At 43.4% G+C, this 21,657-nt stretch overlaps 1 protein-coding gene across 2 annotated transcripts; it reads right to left on the reverse strand.

Annotated features, from left to right (window-relative positions):
- Window positions 1-14: 14 nt before the first annotated feature.
- On the reverse strand, window positions 15-21,450 carry LOC139414283 (scm-like with four MBT domains protein 1). Of its 2 annotated transcripts, XM_071162191.1 has the most exons (22): window positions 21,372-21,450; window positions 20,965-21,029; window positions 18,755-18,812; window positions 18,566-18,660; window positions 18,221-18,464; window positions 17,981-18,069; window positions 17,613-17,859; window positions 6,638-6,735; window positions 6,433-6,534; window positions 5,876-6,038; window positions 5,654-5,736; window positions 5,414-5,540; window positions 5,147-5,260; window positions 4,945-4,987; window positions 4,760-4,827; window positions 4,516-4,655; window positions 4,198-4,307; window positions 3,872-4,047; window positions 3,308-3,486; window positions 3,014-3,235; window positions 1,170-1,298; window positions 15-1,042 (listed from the first exon to the last, which is right to left on the reverse strand). In XM_071162191.1, exons 3-22 carry the CDS (start codon window positions 18,777-18,779, stop codon window positions 902-904), a joined length of 2,595 nt encoding a protein of 864 aa, XP_071018292.1. In that variant the 5' UTR covers window positions 18,780-18,812; window positions 20,965-21,029; window positions 21,372-21,450; the 3' UTR covers window positions 15-901. The 2 variants fall into 2 exon arrangements, with proteins under 2 accessions (XP_071018292.1, XP_071018293.1); XM_071162192.1 differs by lacking the exon at window positions 20,965-21,029 and having other exon boundaries at window positions 21,372-21,449.
- Between the last annotated feature and the right edge of the window lie 207 nt (window positions 21,451-21,657).

Here is a 21,657-nt window from a genome sequence, read left to right on the forward strand (position 1 = left end):
AACGGCATCATGGGAAGTGTAGGAAAGATCGTGAATCTCATGGGGAAGAGATTCAGGCTTTTATTCCATATTCTCTTAAATATCATATTCCACAAACATATACAGTCAAATTAGTCAATTGTATCTCCTGTAAAATATATTTGATCTCAGTGGCAGAGCCGGGTAAACGAGGGAAACTAAAAACACAGCAAAGAGTTAGTTGGCTAACGAAAATAAAATACCACACAATACCCAGTAATCTACCGAGGGTTGTAGGAAAAAGGTAAAACTATAAAATGTATCTGATTTCTGCTCCAAAAACACCTCAATCCTAAATGCTTTTACCACAGGCCCTAATGTCTTCAATATGATTATAAGTTCAAATCATTTTCAGAGAAAACAAAAAGGCTGTTTTGAATGAAGGCCTTCACAAATACTTTCAAAGCAAATATGTTTTGTAGAAAATCAAGCTATAACCATTAATCACCCTGTTGTACTAGAATAGCTTTTAAATATGTACACTTTACACAAATACACCCTGTTAGATACACTTTGCATACCACAATATAGTACAGTGGTTTATTTGTCTTTGTGCTTAGAACCTTGCATTGTCCATGCTTGCAAGTTGATCAAATGAAACCAGGAGTCATTTTGAGACTGTGGGTGACAAACCTGAATATGAATATCCATGTGAGATGTCTTTGCCTAGAATAAAGCGGGGTAAACCCCTCTCTGACCATACAGTAGAAATTGCAAAGAAACAATGCAAGTCTTGAATCATCTGATATCCATGCCTGACTGCTGCTGCTGCTGTTGTGCTGGGCCTGGGTGCAGGGTCCAAAGGATGCCCAGTGGTAGATCAGTTATGGAATCATTTCAGGTTACTGACTATGTAAAGTTTTTCTTATTTTAGAACCCTCAGCTACGTAGCAAATTGCTGGTAGAATGCCAGTTTGACCCTTTCGATATGGTGACACAGCTTTATGGCTGGTCCCAGTTTCAGGTCCATACATTCCTGCACCGTGGGCAGGTTGAGAAGGAGCAGAGCCTGTCCATCAATCTCCTGAAAACACAAGCACGGTCATGGGGTAAGACAACAATGGTCATGGATGTAGGCCACAGTGTACACACAGTTATACAGTAAAGATAATTATCGTGTGTGTGTGTGTGTCTGTGTGTGTAATTATTACCTGATCCAGGAAAATGCGAGCCAGGGGAGCACAGTCGGTGGTCCTGATGAAATGCACCACATCAGTCACACTCCACTCTAGGGGACTGGTGTCCAAACACAGCTTCTGGGGAGCCTCACTTCTTGAGCGCTGCAAAAACAACATGCAAGACACAAAGATGCAGTTAATTATGTTTTTTTAACTTGAAAAGGGACAATAAAGTCTGGACAATACAACGTACTGTATATACAGTGCCTTGCAAAAGTGTTCATCCCCCTTGGTGTTTTTCCTATTTTGTTGCATTAAAACATGTCATTTAAATGTTTTTTTTTATTTGGATTTCATGTAATGGACATAAACAAAATAGTCCACATTCGTGAAGTGAAAAAATAACATGTTTTAAAAAATTCAAAAAAATAAAAAACAGAAAAGTGGTGTGTGTATATGTATTCACTCCCTTCGCTATGAAGCCCCTAAATAAGATCTGGTGCAACCAATTACCTTCAGAAGTCACATAATTAGTTAAATAAAGTCCACCTGTGTGCAATCTAAGTGTCACATGATCTGTCACATGATCTCAGTATATTTACACCTGTTCTGAAAGGACTCAGAGTCTGCAACACCACTAAGCAAGGGGTACCACCAAGCAAGCGGCACCATGAAGACCAAGGAGCTCTCCAAACAGGTAAGGGACAAAGTTGTGGAGAAGTACAGATCAGGGTTTTTTTTTTGTTAAATATCAGAAACTTTGAACATCGCACTGAGCACCATTAAATCCATTACAAACCTGCCAAGAGAGGGCCGCCCACCAAAATGCACAGACCAGGCAAGGAGGGCATTAATCAGAGAGGCAAATAAAATACCAAAAATAACCCCGAAAAGCTCCAAAGCGGAGATTGGAGTATCTGTCCATAGGACCACTTTAAGCCGTGCACTCCACAGAGCTGGGCTTTACGGAAGAGTGGCCAGAAAAAAAGCCATTGCTTAAAGAAAAGAATAAGCAAACATGTTTGGTGTTTGCCAAAAGGCATGTGGGAGACTCCCCAAACATATGGAAAGTACTCTGGCCAGATGAGACTAAAATGGTGCTTTGTGGCCATCAAGGAAAACACTGTCTGGCGCAAACCCAACACCTCCCATCACCCCGAGAGAACACCATCCCCACAGTGATGGTCGTGGCAGCATCATGCTGTGGGGATCTTTTTCCATCGGCAGGGACTGGGAAACTGGTAAGAATTTAAGGAATGATGTATGGCGCTAAATACAGGGAAATCCTTGAGGGAAACCTGTTTCAGTCTTCCAGAGTTTTGAGACTGGGATGGAGGTTCACCTTCCAGCAGGACAATGACCCTAAGCATACTGCTAAAGCAACATTTAAATGTCTTGGAATGGCCTAGTCAAAGCCCAGACCTCAATCCAATTGAGAATCTGTGGTTTGACTTAAAGATTGCTGTTTACCAGCGGAACCCATCCAACTTGAAGGAGCTGGAGCAGCTTTGCCTTAAAGAATGGGCAAAAATCCCAGTGGCTAGATGTGCCTAGCTTATAGAGACATACCCCAAGAGACTTGCAGCTGTAATTGCTGCAAAAGGTGTCTCTACAAAGTATTGACTTTGGGGGGGTGTGAATATTTACGCACGCTCAAGTTAATTTTTATTTATTTCTTGTTCGTTTCACAATTCTTATTTTTTACATCTTCAAAGTGGTAGGCATGTTGTGTAAATCAAATGATACAACCCCCCCAAAAAGTCATTTTAATTCCAGGTAGTAAGGAAATAAAATAGGAAAAATGCCTAGGGAGGTGAATACTTTAGCAAGCCACTGTATTAACAGTGAACAAACAAAGTCAAGGCACAGTAGTTTACCTTTGGTGAAGGTGGGTGGTTCTCATCATCAGAGTAGGATGGGGAGTGAGGTTTCCTGCGCTTTCGGGTTGGCCGGGGCGTTGCAGGAGGAGAAGGGGACGGGGTGGGTGGCTGTGACTTCCCAATGGAATATTCTGAATCGTCCTGATCATCCTGGAGTTCAGAGCCAGTATCGTCACTCAGAGAGTCCTCATCATCCAGATCCTCCTCCTCTTCACTCCCCTGTGTTAGAGAAAGGGATGGTTCAGTTTAAAGATGTCTGGATATATAGAGATGTGTGTGTGTGTGTGTTACCTGTGGTGAACCGGCAGGTGTGTTGTCCAGTGAGGCTGAGGAGCGTCTCTTCTTATGGACGAAGAGTTGCTTCCTCCTCTTCCTCCTCCTACCTCTCCTCTTCACCCCCCCTTCCAGGTTAGAGTGCCCCCCTGGTGGGCGGCCCACTCGCCTACTCTTCTTCTTACCATAGTAATAAGCTGTAGAAAAAAATCAATATTACAATCTTTGTCCTCCTGAGCATTATGAATCCAATACTTTACAATCAATATTGTTTATTCATCTAAGTACACATAAAAACAGACACTGGTTCCCTTAGATTTTTCCCCCCTGCATATCAGCTTGATCTCAATAACACCAGCTATTTTAATACCCGTTTTCACAGATATGCATTAGATCTAGAGTGATTGATTAGGGCAGGGGCTCACCAGAGTCAAATGTTCTACTGCTTGAGCTCCTGTCCCTCTTATAGAATATGAACTCAAAAGTATTGTGGCGTGCCTGCATCTAAATATAAACAGTAAAAGCACCCAAAATGAGTACCGGCACCTATTACAGTTCAAGTCAAACACCGGTGACACGTACTGTATTTGGTCTTGGTGAGCACAGAACAGTTCTCTGAGCAGCGCTCCAGAACCATGCGAGGTCCAAACAGGTTTGGGCAACACTCCAGCTTCATGCAGGTCTTTCTACAAAACTCAGCCACGCAGTCTGCTGTACGCACTATCTCCACCGTAGCCCGGTAACTCTTTCCCTTGTACCTGCCGGCCAAAAATAGATCCTCAGGTTAGCAACTCTAGGACTGCTTAGCCAGTTCCAGTACACACTTTAATAAAAATCAACTCAAGCACAAATAGGAGCAGAAAAGTTACAAACGTAATGATGTTAATGACAGAGAATGCGTTCCTCACTTGGCTTTGAGCGTCTCTCCATGGCCGTGCCAGCGGCTCTCCTGGTCCAGCTGCAGCTCCCTGAGCACCCGGCTGGGCTTATAGGCAGAGTTGATCAGCAGAGTCAACACCTGGACAGGACACAGGGAGACGGAGAGAGACATGAGCGGATTAGCATGGATACTATTCAAAGTGGGAAGTGATCTTTAGGGATAGTACAGTTCTGCTCTATTACTAACTGGTTTCTAGAAGAATTTAGTAGTTTACTTTTGAGTATATTGTAATATAGTTTTAATATTGTGTAGTATGGTTTTCCGATCCCACTCGGGTGCTCCTCACCTCTTTGAGCACCAGGACACAGTTGCCAGGGCCGACACACTGGGGCAGCTCAGCGATGCGGCCCTTGTTCAGGTAGGGGCCAGAAAAGCAGCGGTGGTTGAAGTAGATCTTAGGACAGCAGTACTTCCCGTTCCCCTGTCCTGTACAAAAAACATCACACACACAATGTAATAGCTGTGCCTCACCTCAGAAACTATCCTAATGTATTTGTCTGGGATGTCTAGATGAGAACGAGAACACTCACCAGTCTCTGATTGGCTGGTCATCTGCTGCTTGAGTGCATCAGGTGTTGTGGATTTGGGTGGAGCTCGGCTTTAGGGACAAAGATACAGGTTAGTGGTCAAAGTGCACGGGACTGGAATATTAACCAATCAAAAGTGGACAAACAGCCAATGATAAGAGTCCTTCCTTTCCCATAGGCCTACTTACTGTTTCTCAGGCTGCACCACAGCAATCCTCCTCTGCTTCTCAACTGTAAGACAATGTATAATCAACATGAAAACTACTGAAACTATACACAGTACTGTCAAATATTGTGACTGCAATATTAACAATTCCATGCATATTGTGGCATGGCACCCCTTCAGAGGAGAGAGAGGAACACAGAGGGATCCTATTTTGGGACGCCCACCTTCGGGCTTGATGGGGTACAGCAAAGGGTAACCGTTGGTCTCACACCAGCTGACAGGAAAGATGTCCAACGAGTCCACATGAGCTATAAGCTCTGGCATAGCCTGTTTCAGCCCTGGACACACAGGGACACAAATGATTTAATCACACAACTTATTAATGATCTAATATCAATACCATCATTGTGAACAAGCTCACACTTAAATGGTCTCAAACTAAGCTTTAAAAACGCAGGGCCCAGATATGAGGCGTAGCTACGGGTTCTCACCTTCCAGGCCAAGCCAGATATGTTGCCCTTTAACCTTGATTACTGATGCCACATGAATGTGCTCAGGTGAGAGTGGGTTGACCGCTTCCAGTTTCATGGCCTCTTTAAAGCTGTGATCAGACTGTTCCTGAGACAGACAGAGAGACATCAGGAGAGAGAGATTATTCATTGCCCCTGTTCATCCATGCTATACACATGTTATAACATGCATTGTTCTATGAGGCCGTTTGTCAGACTCACTGTGGGGAAACAGTGTTGTGGTGCTGCCTCGGCCTCACTCTGTTTCAGGTAGTCTGCCCAGTCAAAGTCCTGCCCCTGGTACCCTACACAACGAGAGAGAGAGAGAGAGGGGGAGAGAGGAGAGAGAGAGAGAGACCACAATACAATTAGCTTAACGTTTAAAAAAAAAAGTTGAGCACAGTTTTAAAAGTAGTTCTGTAAATGTTACTAGTGTTTCCTCACCTGGAGGGGGGCTGAGCGGGAGACCGTTCTTCAGGCTCCACTGGGCGGGAAAGATCCCAGGACTTTCCCTGTGACACAGGAAGGACTTCCCACTGCCTTCTGACACCAAATCATCACCACAGAGATTGTCCAGCTTTACCAGGAAGTACTGGTCACTGAACACCTGAAGAGAAGAGGTAGGTTATGACATCATACTCATGTTGGCTCTATGCAGTAGTTACTCTACCCTTCCTCCATGACCATATCACACCCAAAGCTAGCCTCATACACAACCATACTGTATCTCACTGACTACCCACTTCCGCATGGAGTGGATAGACTCCCAGAGTTTATATGGGTACTATGTCAGGATTCATCTTTACTCTCCTAGCCCTGAGGTGAACACTGATCTGAGTGGACTGAATAGGCAGCAACGATATGGTGGAAACTGTTGGGTGGAGTACCTTCATTACTGTACTGCCATCCTCCAACCCAGTCATTCATTTTGGCCTGGGAAGGACGCATTCAGAGAAATCCAGGAGCCTGAGGTGAGAGGGGGACAGTAAAGAGGTTGTTACCTTGGTAACGGTGGCAGGACTGATGCAGAATGGGGATGCAGGGTCAACGGCCTCCAGTTTCATCCCTTCAGTGAAGCAGTGGGCAGCGATGACAGGCCGGTCCTGATGCACGCACACACACACACACCACACAGTGATGGCTTATTATATTAATATTGCACAGACCCTTGTAATGTTAGTAAATAATGCTTGGTAGTGCCATCACCTTATAGAACTCCTCAGAGAGGGCTTCATCATGAGGCTGATCAATCATCCTCTGTCTGACCTCCTCCCACTTCTCTTCTGTGTGCAGGGCGACCAGGGCTGAAACAAGCAAGCACACACACACACAAATTATCACGTTAAAACAGTAAAAACCGCAACCTCCGATTTATTCATAAATTATGTTTGCATCTTAGCCCTTTGATGCATAAGATCACATATTTGTGATCATTGTTGAGTGGTCCCTGCAGCTTACCATCACAAATAGCAAGTAGCAACAGAACGCAGGATGCAACCAACATGTCTAAACAGCATTGCTGTCTGAAAAACAATTATGTACTGATAGGAAATAAAAAAGGTATTCACAACTTTATTCCTCAATTTCACCTTTTATTGTAAAAGATAAAACGCAAACTTCGTCATCCAAGCATCACACAGAACACATCCACAGCCAAACTCATTCCATAAACCAGTTTAAATAATAGGTTGTGTTTTTTTACATAAGTTAGCAACCTAACTGCTAGACTTGTTTGCAATGTACCACATCTCTGGTGAGCACAAGGGAGAAATGTAATATTGTTTAGAAAAGACATGCATGTCAGCTAAGATAACAGCAGGTAAATTCTTTGATGGCAGCCATGTTTGTTTATGCTTGACAAGTGAAAACTCCCTAATCCCAGAATGACATTCACTATTAGACACAAATAAACTAAGTCAAAGTCAAAGATGGCTGCGTCCATTGTCTAAAAAACATTAACTTTGTTTGGCCACTTTTCAGCATATTACAAATCTTCGATGTACTTGTTACAGCGTATACAAGAACCAGAGTACATGACTTGACAAGTCATTTACAGTGTTTGACAAATCACATAGCAAATAAAATGTTATCAACTCACAGATCACCACCTGCCTAGCCTAACCATAGTGTGAAAGCTAAACAGGGTTGCCAGATTTAGTTAAAACCATTTTAGGATGTGTAATGGGAATTTTAATGTTTGTGCTTTTCTTATAACTCATTTCTGTGTTCTATTCATGTGCTGTTCGATAAGCCAATTTCTGTGTTCATGCAAGTGGCTGACTGTACAAATCCTCATTTATCAGTAGCTGCAATTTGGCAGTACGCCCAGATGTTGTTTTGAGAACGAACTAAAGATATCTCAGTTAAGGTCTCAGTTTAGAGAGAGAGAGCCTTGTGAGGTATTGGTCTGTCGCATGTTATGAAACAGTATTGGTTGGTCACATGAATGAAACAAAACGGTAATGATTAATTAATTATGCTAAATCTTGTAAATATAACTTGTCTGTGTATAGTCATATAAAAGACAACTGCTGGCTCTGCCCAATGAGAGCTCCTGATTGGCATGTGTACTATGGTGCATTGAGTTGGTTGGAACCCCTCCAGCACGCTGACAAATAAACAATGATTCATTTAAGGGGGGGGTGGGGGATTCATTTAATTTGTGGGGGATTTCAAGTCGATAAGGGGTAGAAATGGGGTAAGGTATTGTGGGGGGATATAATGCAGGAAATATTATTGTGATGGGGGATTTATCAATATTCGGGGGGCAAAAACAGGAGAAGATTATACGCTAAATTAAAAAATGAAAAACCCTGGAAAGGGGGGGTCTGAGCTAGCAACCTGGAGTAACGATAGTTACAATCGAAGTCAGTTGAGTGAACCATCCCTTTACCTTGTTTTGTTATAACATCTTTGGTCAGATATTTACGTGACAACCAGAAAGCTTTATATGATGTCAACAAACATGGCGCCACACATAGCTGGCATTCGCTTATCATAATCAGTACAACTTTCCAAAAAGTATTTTACACGCCATACACTACATGACCAAAAGTAAGCGGACACCTGCTCATCGAACATCTCATTCCAAAATCATGGGCATTAATATGGAATTGGTCCCCCCTTTGCAGCCTCTACTCTTCTTGCGGGGACTTGCTTCCATTCAGCCACAAGAGCATTAGTGAGGTCGAACACAGATGTTGGGCAATTAGGCTTGGCTCGCAGTCGGCGTTCCAATTCATCCCAAAGGTGTTCGATGGGGTTGAGGTCAGGGCCCTCTGCAGCCAGTCAAGTTCTTCCACACCTATCATCTCAATAAACCATTTCTGTATGGACCTCGCATTGTCATTCTGAAACAAGAAATGGCCTTCCTCAAACTGTTGCCACAAAGTTGGAAGCACAGAATTGTCTAGAATGTCATTGTATGCTGTAGCGTTAAGACTTCCCTTCACTGGAACTAAGGGGCCTAGCCCAAACCACGAAAAATAGCCCCAGACCATTATTCCTCCTCCACCACATTTTACAGTTGGCACTATGCATTAGGGCAGGTAGCGTTCTCGGCATCTGCCAAACCCAGATTCATCCGTCGGACTGACAGATGGTGAAGTGTGATTCATCACTCCAGAGAATGCGTTTCCACTGCTCCAGACGCCAATGGCTACGAGCTTAACACCACTCCAGCCAACACTTGGCATTACGCAAGGTGAGCTTAGGCTTGGCCACGTAAACCCATTTAATGAAGCTCCCGACGAACGACAGACTATTTTTTCGCACTACGCGCTTCAGCACTCAGTGGTCCCGTTCTCTGCTGTTACAGTTGACCGGGGCAACAATTTGATGAAGTGATTTGTTAGAAAGGTGGCATCTTATGACGGTGCCATGTTGAAAGTCAATGAGCTCTTTAGGAAGGTCATTCTACTACCAATGTTTGTGTACGGAGATTGCATGGCTATATGCTCAATTTGGTACATCTGTCAGCAACGGGTGTGTTTGCAATAGCCAAATACACTTACTTGAAGGGGTGTCCTTATGATTTTATAAATATAGTGTATGTGTCCATTATAATCTATGCAAGAATCGGAATGCATGATTTGTCAAAAGTACTTCAAAATGTGAATAAAACAGTAAATATATTATGCTCCATACATACAGTTGAAGTCGGAAGTTTGCATACACTTAGGATGGAGTCATTAAAACTCGTTTTTCAACCACTCCACAAATTTCTTGTTAACAAACTATAGTTTTGGCAAGTCGGTTAGGACATCTACTTTGTGCATGACACAAGTACTTTTTCCGACAATTGTTAACAGACAGATTTACTTAACTTATAATTCACTGTATCACATTTCCAGTGGATTAGAAGTTTACATACACTATGTTGACTGTGCCTTTAAACAGCTTGGAAATTTCCAGAAAATGATGTCATGGCTTTAGAAGCTTCTGATAGGCTAATTGACATAATTTGAATCAAAAAGAAATCAGCCAAGGACTCAGAAAAATAATTGGAGACCTCCACAAGTCTGGTTCATCCTTGGGAGCAATTTCCAAATGCCTGAAGGTACCACGTTCATCTGTACAAACAATAATATGCAAGTATAAACATGGGACCACGCAGCCGTCATACCGCTCAGGAAGGAGACACGTTCTGTCTCCAAGAGATACTTTGCAAAAAGTGCAAATCAATCCCAGAACAAGAGCAAAGGACCTTGTGTAGATACTGGAGGAAACAGGTACAAAAGTATCTATATCAACAGTAAAACGAGTCCTATATCGACATGACCTGAAAGGCCGCTCAGCAAGGAAGAAGCCACTTCTCAAAAACCGCCATAAAGCCAGACTATGGTTTGCAACTGCACATGGGGACAAAGATCGTACTTTTTGGAGAAATGTCCTCTGGTCTGATGAAACAAAAATATGGCCATAATGACCATCGTTATGTTTGGAGCAAAAAGGGGGAAGTTAAAGCGTGGTCGCAAATGGGTCTTCCAAACTGACAAAGACCCCAAGCATACTTCCAAAGTTGTGGCAAAATGGCTTAAGGACAACAAAGTCAATGTATTGGAGTGGCCATCAAAGTCCTGACCTCAATCCTATAGAAAAGTTGTGGGCAGAACTGAAAAAGCGTGTACGAGCAAGGAGGCCTACAAACCTGACTCAAACCTGACTCAACCTGATATCAGTTTGTCTCTGTGAATGGTTTGTCCTCTGACAAATCAACTGTAAATGTCGGTGTTCCTCAAGGTTCCGTTTTAGGACCACTATTGTTTTCACTATATATTTTACCTCTTGGGGATGTTATTCGAAAACATAATGTTAACTTCCACTGCTATGCGGATGACACACAGCTGTACATTTCAATGAAACATGGTGAAGCCCCAAAATTGCCCTTGCTAGAAGCATGTGTTTCAGACATAAGGAAGTGGATGGCTGCAAACTTTCTACTTTTAAACTCGGACAAAACAGAGATGCTTGTTCTAGGTCCCAAGAAACAAAGAGATCTTCTGTTGAATCTGACAATTAATCTTAATGGTTGTACAGTCGTCTCAAATAAAACTGAAGGACCTCGGCGTTACTCTGGACCCTGATCTCTCTTTTGAAGAACATATCAAGACCATTTCAAGGACAGCTTTTTTCTATCTACGTAACATTGCAAAAATCAGAAACTTTCTGTCCAAAAATGATGCAGAAAAATTAATCCATGCTTTTGTCACTTCTAGGTTAGACTACTGCAATGCTCTACTTTCCGGCTACCCGGATAAAGCACTAAATAAACTTCAGTTAGTGCTAAATACGGCTGCTAGAATCCTAACTAGAACCAAAAAAATTGATCATATTACTCCAGTGCTAGCCTCTCTACACTGTCAAAGCAAGGGCTAATTTCAAGGTTTTACTGCTAACCTACAAAGCATTACATGGGCTTGCTCCTACCTATCTCTCTGATTTGGTCCTGCCGTACATACCTACACGTACGCTACGGTCACAAGACGCAGGCCTCCTAATTGTCCCTAGAATTTCTAAGCAAAGAGCTGGAGGCAGGGCATTCTCCTATAGAGCTCCATTTTTATGGAACGGTCTGCCTACCCATGTGAGAGACGCAAACTCGGTCTCAACCTTTAAGTCTTTACTGAAGACTCATCTCTTCAGTGGGTCATATGATTGAGTGTAGTCTGGCCCAGGAGTGGGAAGGTGAACGGAAAGGATCTGGAGCAACGAACCGCCCTTGCTGTCTCTGCCTGGCCGGTTCCCCTCTTTCCACTGGGATTCTCTGCCTCTAACCCTATTACAGGGGCTGAGTCACTGGCTTACTGGGGCTATCTCATGCCGTCCCTGAGTGGGTTGATTCACTGATGTGGTCATCCTGTCTGGGTTGGCCCCCCCTCCCCCCCTTGGGTTGTGCCGTGGCAGGTCTTTGTGGGCTATACTCAGCCTTGTCTCAGGATGGTAAGTTGGTGGTTGAAGATATCCCTCTAGTGGTGTGGGGGCTGTGCTTTGGCAAAGTGGGTGGGGTTATATCCTTCCTGTTTGGCCCTGTCCGGGGGTGTCCTCGGATGGGGCCACAGTGTCTCCTGACCCCTCCTGTCTCAGCCTCCAGTATTTATGCTGCAGTAGTTTATGTGTCGGGGGGGCTGGGGTCAGTTTGTTATATCTGGAGTACTTCTCCTGTCATATTCGGTGTCCTGTGTGAATCTAAGTGTGCGTTCTCTAATTCTCTCCTTCTCTCTTTCTTTCTCTCTCTCGGAGGACCTGAGCCCTAGGACCATGCCCCACCCCAGGACTACCTGACATGATGACTCCTTGCTGTCCCCAGTCCACCTGGCCGTGCTGCTGCTCCAGTTTCAACTAACCTGAGCCCTAGGACCATGCCCCAGGACTACCTGACATGATGACTCCTTGCTGTCCCCAGTCCACCTGGCCGTGCTGCTGCTCCAGTTTCAACTGTTCTGCCTTACTATTATTCGACCATGCTGGTCATTTATGAACATTTGAACATCTTGGCCATGTTCTGTTATAATCTCCACCCGGCACAGCCAGAAGAGGACTGGCCACCCCACATAGCCTGGTTCCTCTCTAGGTTTCTTCCTAGGTTTTGGCCTTTCTAGGGAGTTTTTCCTAGCCACCGTGCTTCTACACCTGCATTGCTTGCTGTTTGGGGTTTTAGGCTGGGTTTCTGTACAGCACTTTGAGATATCAGCTGATGTACGAAGGGCTATATACAGTGCCTTGCGAAAGTATTCGGCCCCCTTGAACTTTGCAACCTTTTGCCACATTTCAGGCTTCAAACATAAAGATATAAAACTGTATTTTTTTGTGAAGAATCAACATCAAGTGGGACACAATCATGAAGTGGAACGACATTTATTGGATATTTCAAACTTTTTTAACAAATCAAAAACTGAAAAATTGGCCGTGCAAAATTATTCAGCCCCCTTAAGTTAATACTTTGTAGCGCCACCTTTTGCTGCGATTACAGCTGTAAGTCGCTTGAGGTATGTCTCTATCAGTTTTGCACATCGAGAGACTGACATTTTTTCCCATTCCTCCTTGCAAAACAGCTCGAGCTCAGTGAGGTTGGATGGAGAGCATTTGTGAACAGCAGTTTTCAGTTCTTTCCACAGATTCTCGATTGGATTCAGGTCTGGACTTTGACTTGGCCATTCTAACACCTGGATATGTTTATTTTTGAACCATTCCATTGTAGATTTTGCTTTATGTTTTGGATCATTGTCTTGTTGGAAGACAAATCTCCGTCCCAGTCTCAGGTCTTTTGCAGACTCCATCAGGTTTTCTTCCAGAATGGTCCTGTATTTGGCTCCATCCATCTTCCCATCAATTTTAACCATCTTCCCTGTCCCTGCTGAAGAAAAGCAGGCCCAAACCATGATGCTGCCACCACCATGTTTGACAGTGGGGATGGTGTGTTCAGCTGTGTTGCTTTTACGCCAAACATAACGTTTTGCATTGTTGCCAAAAAGTTCAATTTTGGTTTCATCTGACCAGAGCACCTTCTTCCACATGTTTGGTGTGTCTCCCAGGTGGCTTGTGGCAAACTTTAAATGACACTTTTTATGGATATCTTTAAGAAATGGCTTTCTTCTTGCCACTCTTCCATAAAGGCCAGATTTGTGCAATATACGACTGATTGTTGTCCTATGGACAGAGTCTCCCACCTCAGCTGTAGATCTCTGCAGTTCATCCAGAGTGATCATGGGCCTCTTGGCTGCATCTCTGATCAGTCTTCTCCTTGTATGAGCTGAAAGTTTAGAGGGACGGCCAGGTCTTGGTAGATTTGCAGTGGTCTGATACTCCTTCCATTTCAATATTATCGCTTGCACAGTGCTCCTTGGGATGTTTAAAGCTTGGGAAATATTTTTGTATCCAAATCCGGCTTTAAACTTCTTCACAACAGTATCTCGGACCTGCCTGGTGTGTTCCTTGTTCTTCATGATGCTCTCCAAGGAGCACTGTGCAAGCGATAATATTGAAATGGAAGGAGTATCAGACCACTGCAAATCTACCAAGACCTGGCCGTCCCTCTAAACTTTCAGCTTATACAAGGAGAAGACTGATCAGAGGTGCAGCCAAGAGGCCCATGATCACTCTGGATGAACTGCAGAGATCTAGTCGTATATTGCCGTATATTGCACAAATCTGGCCTTTATGGAAGAGTGGCAAGAAGAAAGCCATTTCTTAAAGATATCCATAAAAAGTGTCATTTAAAGTTTGCCACAAGCCACCTGGGAGACACACCAAACATGTGGAAGAAGGTGCTCTGGTCAGATGAAACCAAAATTGAACTTTTTGGCAACAATGCAAAACGTTATGTTTGGCGTAAAAGCAACACAGCTGAACACACCATCCCCACTGTCAAACATGTTGGTGGCAGCATCATGGTTTGGGCCTGCTTTTCTTCAGCAGGGACAGGGAAGATGGTTAAAATTGATGGGAAGATGGATGGAGCCAAATACAGGACCATTCTGGAAGAAAACCTGATGGAGTCTGCAAAAGACCTGAGACTGGGACGGAGATTTGTCTTCCAACAAGACAATGATCCAAAACATAAAGCAAAATCTACAATGGAATGGTTCAAAAATAAACATATCCAGGTGTTAGAATGGCCAAGTCAAAGTCCAGACCTGAATCCAATCTAGAATCTGTGGAAAGAACTGAAAACTGCTGTTCACAAATGCTCTCCATCCAACCTCACTGAGCTCGAGCTGTTTTGCAAGGAGGAATGGGAAAAAATGTCAGTCTCTCGATGTGCAAAACTGATAGAGACATACCTCAAGCGACTTACAGCTGTAATCGCAGCAAAAGGTGGCGCTACAAAGTATTAACTTAAGGGGGCTGAATAATTTTGCACGGCCAATTTTTCAGTTTTTGATTTGTTAAAAAAGTTTGAAATATCCAATAAATGTCGTTCCACTTCATGATTGTGTCCCACTTGTTGTTGATTCTTCACAAAAAAATACAGTTTTATATCTTTATGTTTGAAGCCTGAAATGTGGCAAAGGGTCGCAAAGTTCAAGGGGGCCGAATACTTTCGCAAGGCACTGTAAATACATTTGATTTGATTTGACTCAGTTACACCAGCTCTGTCAGGAGGAATGGGCCAAAATTCACCCAACTTATAGTGGTTTGTGGAAGGCTACCCACAAACAAAACAATTTAAAGGCAATGCTACCAAATACTAATTGAGTATGTAATCTTCTGACCCACTGGGAATGTGATGAAATAAATAATTCTCTCTACTATTATTCTGACATTTCACATTCTTAAAATAAAGTGGTGATCCTTACTGACCTAAGAAAGGGAATTTTTACTAGGATTAAATGTCAGGAATTGTGAAAAACTTAGTTTAAATGCATTTGGCTAAGATGTACAGTCGTGGCCAAAAGTTTTGAGAATGACACAAATATTAATATTCACAAAGTTTGCTGCTTCAGTGTCTTTAGATATTTTGTCAGACGTTACTATGGAATACTGAAGTATAATTACAAGAATTTCATAAGTGTCAAAGGCTTTTATTGACAATTACATGAAGTTGATGCAAAGAGTCAATATTTGCAATGTTGACCCTTCTTTTTCAAGACCTCTGCAATTCACCCTGGCATCCTGCCTGATGGCAGTCCATTCTTGCATAGTCAATGCTTGGAGTTTGTCAGAATTTGTGGGTTATTGTTTGTCCACCTGCCTCTTGAGGATTGACCACAAGTTCTCAATGGGATTAAGGTCTGGGGAGTTTAGTGGCCATGGACCCAAAATATTGAAGTTTTGTTCCCCGAGCCACTTAGTTATCACTTTTGCCTTATGGCAAGGTGCTCCATCATGCTGGAAAAGGCATTGTTCGTCACCAAACTGTTCCTGGATGGTTGGGAGAAGTTGCTCTCGGAGGATGTGTTGGTACCATTCTTTATTCATGGCTGTGTTCTTAGGCAAAATTGTGAGTGAGCCCACTCCCTTGGCTGAGAAGCAACCCCACACATGAATGGTCTCAGGATGCTTTACTATTGGCATGACACAGGACTGATGGTAGCGCTCACCTCATCTTCTCCGGACAAGCTTTTTTCCGGATGCCCCAAACAATCGTAAAGGGGATTCATCAGAGAAAATGACTTTACCCCAGTCCTCAGCAATCCAATCCCTGTACCTTTTGGAGAATATTAGTCTGTCCCTGATGTTTTTCCTGGAGAGAAGTGGCTTCTTTGCTGCCCTTCTTGACACCAGGCCATCCTCCAAAAGGTTTTCACCTCACTGTGCGTGCAGATGCACTCACACCTGCCTGCTGCCATTCCTGAGCAAGCTCTGTACTGGTGGGTGCCCCGATCCAGCAGCTGAATCAACTTTAGGAGACGGTCCTGGCGCTTGCTGGACTTTCTTGGGCGCCCTGAAGCCTTCTTCACAACAATTGAACCGCTCTCCTTGAAGTTCTTGATGATCCGATAAATGGTTGATTTAGGTGCAATCTTACTGGCAGCAATATCCTTGCCTGTGAAGCCCTTTTTTGTGCAAAGCAATGATGACGGCACATGTTTTATTGTTTGTCCACCTGCCTCTGGTTACCTCATGGTAACCATAGTTGACAGAGGAATAACAATGATTCCAAGCACCACCCTCCTTTGAAGCTTCCAGTCTGTTATTCAAACTCAATCAGCATGACAGAGTGATCTCCAGCCTGGTCCTCGTCAACACTCATACCTGTGTTAACGAGAGAATCACTGACATGATGTCAGCTGGTCCATTTGTGGCAGGGCTGAAATGCAGTAGAAATGTTTTTTGGGATTCAGTTCATTTGCATGGCAAAGAGGGACTTTTCAATTAATTTCAATTCATGTGATCACTCTTCATAACATTCTGGAGTATATGCAAATTGCCATCATACAAACTGAGGCAGCAGACTTTGTGAAAATGTATATTTGTGTCATTCCCAAAACTTTGTCACGACTATGTAAACTTCCAACTGTATGTACGGTGTGCTACAGTAGAAATGACATCACAATAAAGAAACTATAATGATAATGTAATAAGGCACTTCAAAATCAAATCAAATCAAATTTTATTTTTCACATACACATGGTTAGCAGATGTTAATGCGAGTGTAGCGAAATGCTTGTGCTTCTAGTTCCGACACTTACTTTGATAGGAACGCACACGTCCAAAGTTTTTATTAGTAAGGAAAACTAATATTAAGGCAATGTGGGCGCCAGCTGGATAATATGCCAGGGGAAAAAAGTTTGTGTTCTGACTAGAGATATGCAAATGTCTGCATATTTGATCTGGGGAAACACTTGGGAAGTGTTTGGGATCTCCTCGAAGAGAGAAGTTTGTCCAGCTCAATAAAGCCTCAAATATAAATTGTCCACAACAGTGAAATGGGCTACTTCTTATGTGAATTAACAAGGAGGCGGAACACACCTCAATTGAAACTGTTGATAGAAAATAAAACTTGTTTGAAAAGTTAAAACATAGCCTATAGATAATTAGCAGGCAGTGTGCCTTGGTTTGAGGACAGTGTGGGTTCACTGTCCTGTTGTGTAACAATCCCATTTTGGAACAGTGAGTGCATTCTAAAATCACACATATAAAAGAAACGTTGGGGCGACCGTTAGAGATTTGTAGAACACACGTGAAAAGGTTCAAACTGAATTTCCCCAAGGTCTTTTTGAAAAGAGGATCAGCTTACCTAAAGGAGGCCTGAGGGTGCAGCCATGCTCCTTGGCCCAGCCAGGTGGGTGGAGGCGGGGGTGCAGGTAGTAGAGCCAGAGGGTGGAGTGTGTTTCAGGGAGCCCCTCTGTGCCAGCTAGGCGTAGTCTCAGCCTGCCACCCACATTCTCCTCCACCTCAGCGCCCCACACCACCCCAGGGTCAAAACTGTCCTGCAGCTCCACACTGCAGCCTGGAGACATCAGGTCCACTGGGTCCTTACGACGCTGAGGCCACACACACACACACACACACACACACACGCACACACACACACAGAGTTCAAAACCCTTGCCTATCTGTCATACATTCCCAGTTGTTCCAGTTTATAGCTGAGCACCCCCTTACCCCTTCCAGCAAGTTGGCAGGTGCACTGCACTTCTCAGCCAGGGCTTTCTCCAGGATGCCCTCCCAGTCTGGCTGCTTCTCTCTCACACCTGAGGGGGGCAATGGAGAGGCACGATTACAGAATATGCTAAGAAACCTCAGAAATGTTTTTAGAAAACAAAATTGTTGATTTTACTGTAATAACCCTTGTAAAACAACACCCGTCCAACTGAGTTTCCTCCCCAGCCCTAGTTCTCTTACCCTCGGAGGGTCTCATGGGCTTGCCCTGCTGCCGGCTCCAGCCCAGGGGGTGGAGGTCCGCCGTCATGATGTCACACCAGAAGTCAGCGCGGCGGTCATCGTGGTAACCCTCATAGCGCAGGAGGAGCAGCTGGCCACAGGTGGTGATGATGGTGGCCACCCAGTAGGGTTGGTCAGGCTCTGAACGCACACACACCTCCAGCTTCATACCTGGAGTCAGCCCTGTCTGCAAGCCCTGGTCCACCTGGGGGATGTTGAAATATCTTACAAGGTGGATTTGGGATCAAGAGTGTGTGAGTATTGTGTGTGGTTATGAGAGGATTGTGAGCGGTCTCAGGTACTTACGTGTTTGAAGGCATGGTGGGGCACAGACAAGGTCCCGTTTTCCTCCAGATATTCATCCCAGTTAAAGTCAGACACGTGCTGACTCGAGTCCTCATCTGCAACACACACATACACCAGTTCAGTTCATTTTGTTACGTTAGAAAGCCCTCGTCACCAGTAACAAAGCTGGAGGTCCATGTAATTACTCACCAGACTCCAGTGACTCGTGACTCATGTTAGCTCCTCCCACAGGCCAAGTCTAGAAGCTCTGGGGAAGAAAGGAGAGCTGGATTATTATTTGTGTTTGACAGCCAAAATCAGGAGAGCAAGTAAGAATAGTAGGTTAGTTGGTAAAAGTGGTACAGCTGGTGAAAGAGATGCAATTTGTCCAGTGATAACATTTATTTTTGTGAAAGTTGATGGGGATTGCCAAACAAAAGCATAAACAAAGTTTAGTTTGTGTGTGTGAGAGAAGTGAAACTGAGAACATTTAGGTAAGGGTTTTGAAAATACAAATGATCCTTCTAGCTAAGTTTCTAAAAGCATGAGTGATGCCTCTTAAAGACACGATAACTTTGAACCAAAGTTGAGCTGTAGGCTTATAGCCAGTCTGTGACAACAAAGCAGATTAAAGAATTGAACACAAAAGAGAAATGGCATTTATATACCGGGCATGAGAGAGCATTGGAAATGACAATAGCTGAGAGGTTTGTGTATAGGATGTAGAAGATAGCTGCTCGGTCACTGCTGCTCCATTCAGCAGGGCTGTCAGGCCCGTCTTTGTCAAGTCTGATGTCTCTATTAAAGTAGAGACAGCCATCAGACAGGGTCCTTCTGACCACCGCACGGACACCGCGACCCAGGATCAGCCCATCCTTTCACCCACGACCCTGCCGCCCTCAGAGTACACACACAGAGCTATCCAACCAAGCCCGACTGAATTTTCTGACACACACAGACAGTGTAAAGGGCCTCATTGTGCTGGAGGTCATACTGACGTCTCACACTACGGAGGATAAAAAGAGCAGCAGAGCCATTTAGCCATTTGCAAACAGCCAAGCCTCACTGTTGAGGTGTATTCTAATATACCCGATGATCACAAAAAAAAGTATTCTAACAGTTGTTGATAAAGATTGAAAATGTCAGCAAGTTTATTGTAATATGATGTAGACAAGTTAGAATGAAGCTGAGAAGGGAAGGATGAGGGGGTTGATAAAATATTATTTTATTATGCTGATATTTCTGGGAATTCACAGCTAATTCAGTTAAACAAACTCTCAGTTCATCACCAAAGTGAACAGGATGACTAACAACTTCCCCTATGGTTTGAAAGAGGCCTGCCCCAGTATCCACACACACCACCAGGCTCCCTGCCAGTCTGACTCTCTCCACCAAAAGATAGACCAGCAGAAATACACTGACTCGCCCTGAAAGAGAAACTAGAATGCATACACAAAAACAAACATATTTTTAACATGCAGCTGACTGAATCAAGTCCTCTTAGTCACTGGGTGATCACTGGGCAGGAAATGCTAAATAAATGCATTGATTGAACACACAAGGGTTTGAGAAATGTACTTTCAATGAAAGTGAAGTCTTGATGACAAGGATTTATGTCAAGAATAAAGTTAGACTGTTGGGAGTATTTTCATCAAGTGTAACACAATTACAATAGTAGCCTATTTGTTTATGAATCCTTTCTGTCAGCAATTTGCCTTCACATAGGCTACTTCTTCTTTGAGAGATTGTATTATTTCAGGGTTGCATGTTGCCAATGTCAAGTAGGGGCCTAATGTTAGTGGGGTGTTCGTGAGCCCCTTGCACGTCAGAGGGCAGTGTTGTTGTCCCACTGTTGTTGTTGTCCCAGTGTTGTTGCAGTGTTGAAACTGTTATTTGAACTGGATTTTTCGTGTAAATGGCCATAGGAGAGCCTGACCATAAATAGCTCCAACTTAATTAACCAATGGCAGAAGTAAATATAAAAGTTTTGCGCAAAAAAAACCCACTTCGCATTGCTATTTCATTGGCAAGTGGAAGAAACAATGTAGCATTTTAGGCTATAGATGCACATCAATTGAAACAATGTTGCAGTTTAATGCCGCAGGTCATTCGATCACTCAAGTTGCATAACTGGGAAGTTGGACCTGGAGTGAAATGGGCAGTTTAGTGCTTAGAGTAGCCTACGTGGAAATATCAATGTGTATAGCATAATTTAGGCCTGATCTGTTAGGCATATTCAATCAACTACAATTTCATTTAAAACAAAATAAATAATAAAAACGGCAAGGCTATTTGTAAAATAAAATGCAGACGTCCATCAAGCTTGTGCAACCGTTATTATATAGGAGCGATATCCAACTAAATAAATTGATTAAGTACATTAACAAAAAATTTGGGAATTCCGATAGAAGGTTACTTACCGCAATATGGATATTAATTTGAACGCACGAGCGCCGATGATCCAACTTTCACACTGGAACGTGCACTAAAGAGAAGAACACCGAATGCAATAAAGAACATGCATTTCATAGCCTCTCTGTGTTTATGCCATATAGGTCAGTTCAGAAGCAAACGGCACCGCAGTAGAATGCGGCTGATTCGGCACATGCTAAAAACGCCTGTGACCAAGTCAAGTTACTGAAACGTCATGGCTTGAGCGATAGGCTATACTAAGCAATACGGGCGCTTGCACTCGACCGAGCCAGAGTCATCTTTTTCAGAGACGGGAAAAAAGACGAAGACAGCACCAAATTACATTATATCATATTAAGATCTTAATAAACAAAATATTGTATGTGAGTATTTGGTCACAAAATCTGATTCTTACCAGTAAATAGTTTTTCAAGTCGGTTTTAGATGCCGTCTCTTTCCGCCTAGTCGTTCACGACCTCATTCCAATATGGCACAAACTGCCACTGCGCATGTTCTGCCGCCTATATCTACGTTCTAAACCAGAGTAGCTGATATTGTCGGCGTTGAGAATAAAAATATGACTTCCACCTTCAAACACAATACAAATCTAATATCCAAAAAACAGAATTAACAGATGCAAAGAAACAGAAAACAATGTTTTCTTTAACGTTGTTTAATATTGTTAATAATGTTAATCTTCT

This window comes from Oncorhynchus clarkii, chromosome 7, assembly GCF_045791955.1.
Source record: "Oncorhynchus clarkii lewisi isolate Uvic-CL-2024 chromosome 7, UVic_Ocla_1.0, whole genome shotgun sequence".
In the NCBI taxonomy this organism is placed as follows: Eukaryota; Metazoa; Chordata; class Actinopteri; order Salmoniformes; family Salmonidae; genus Oncorhynchus; species Oncorhynchus clarkii.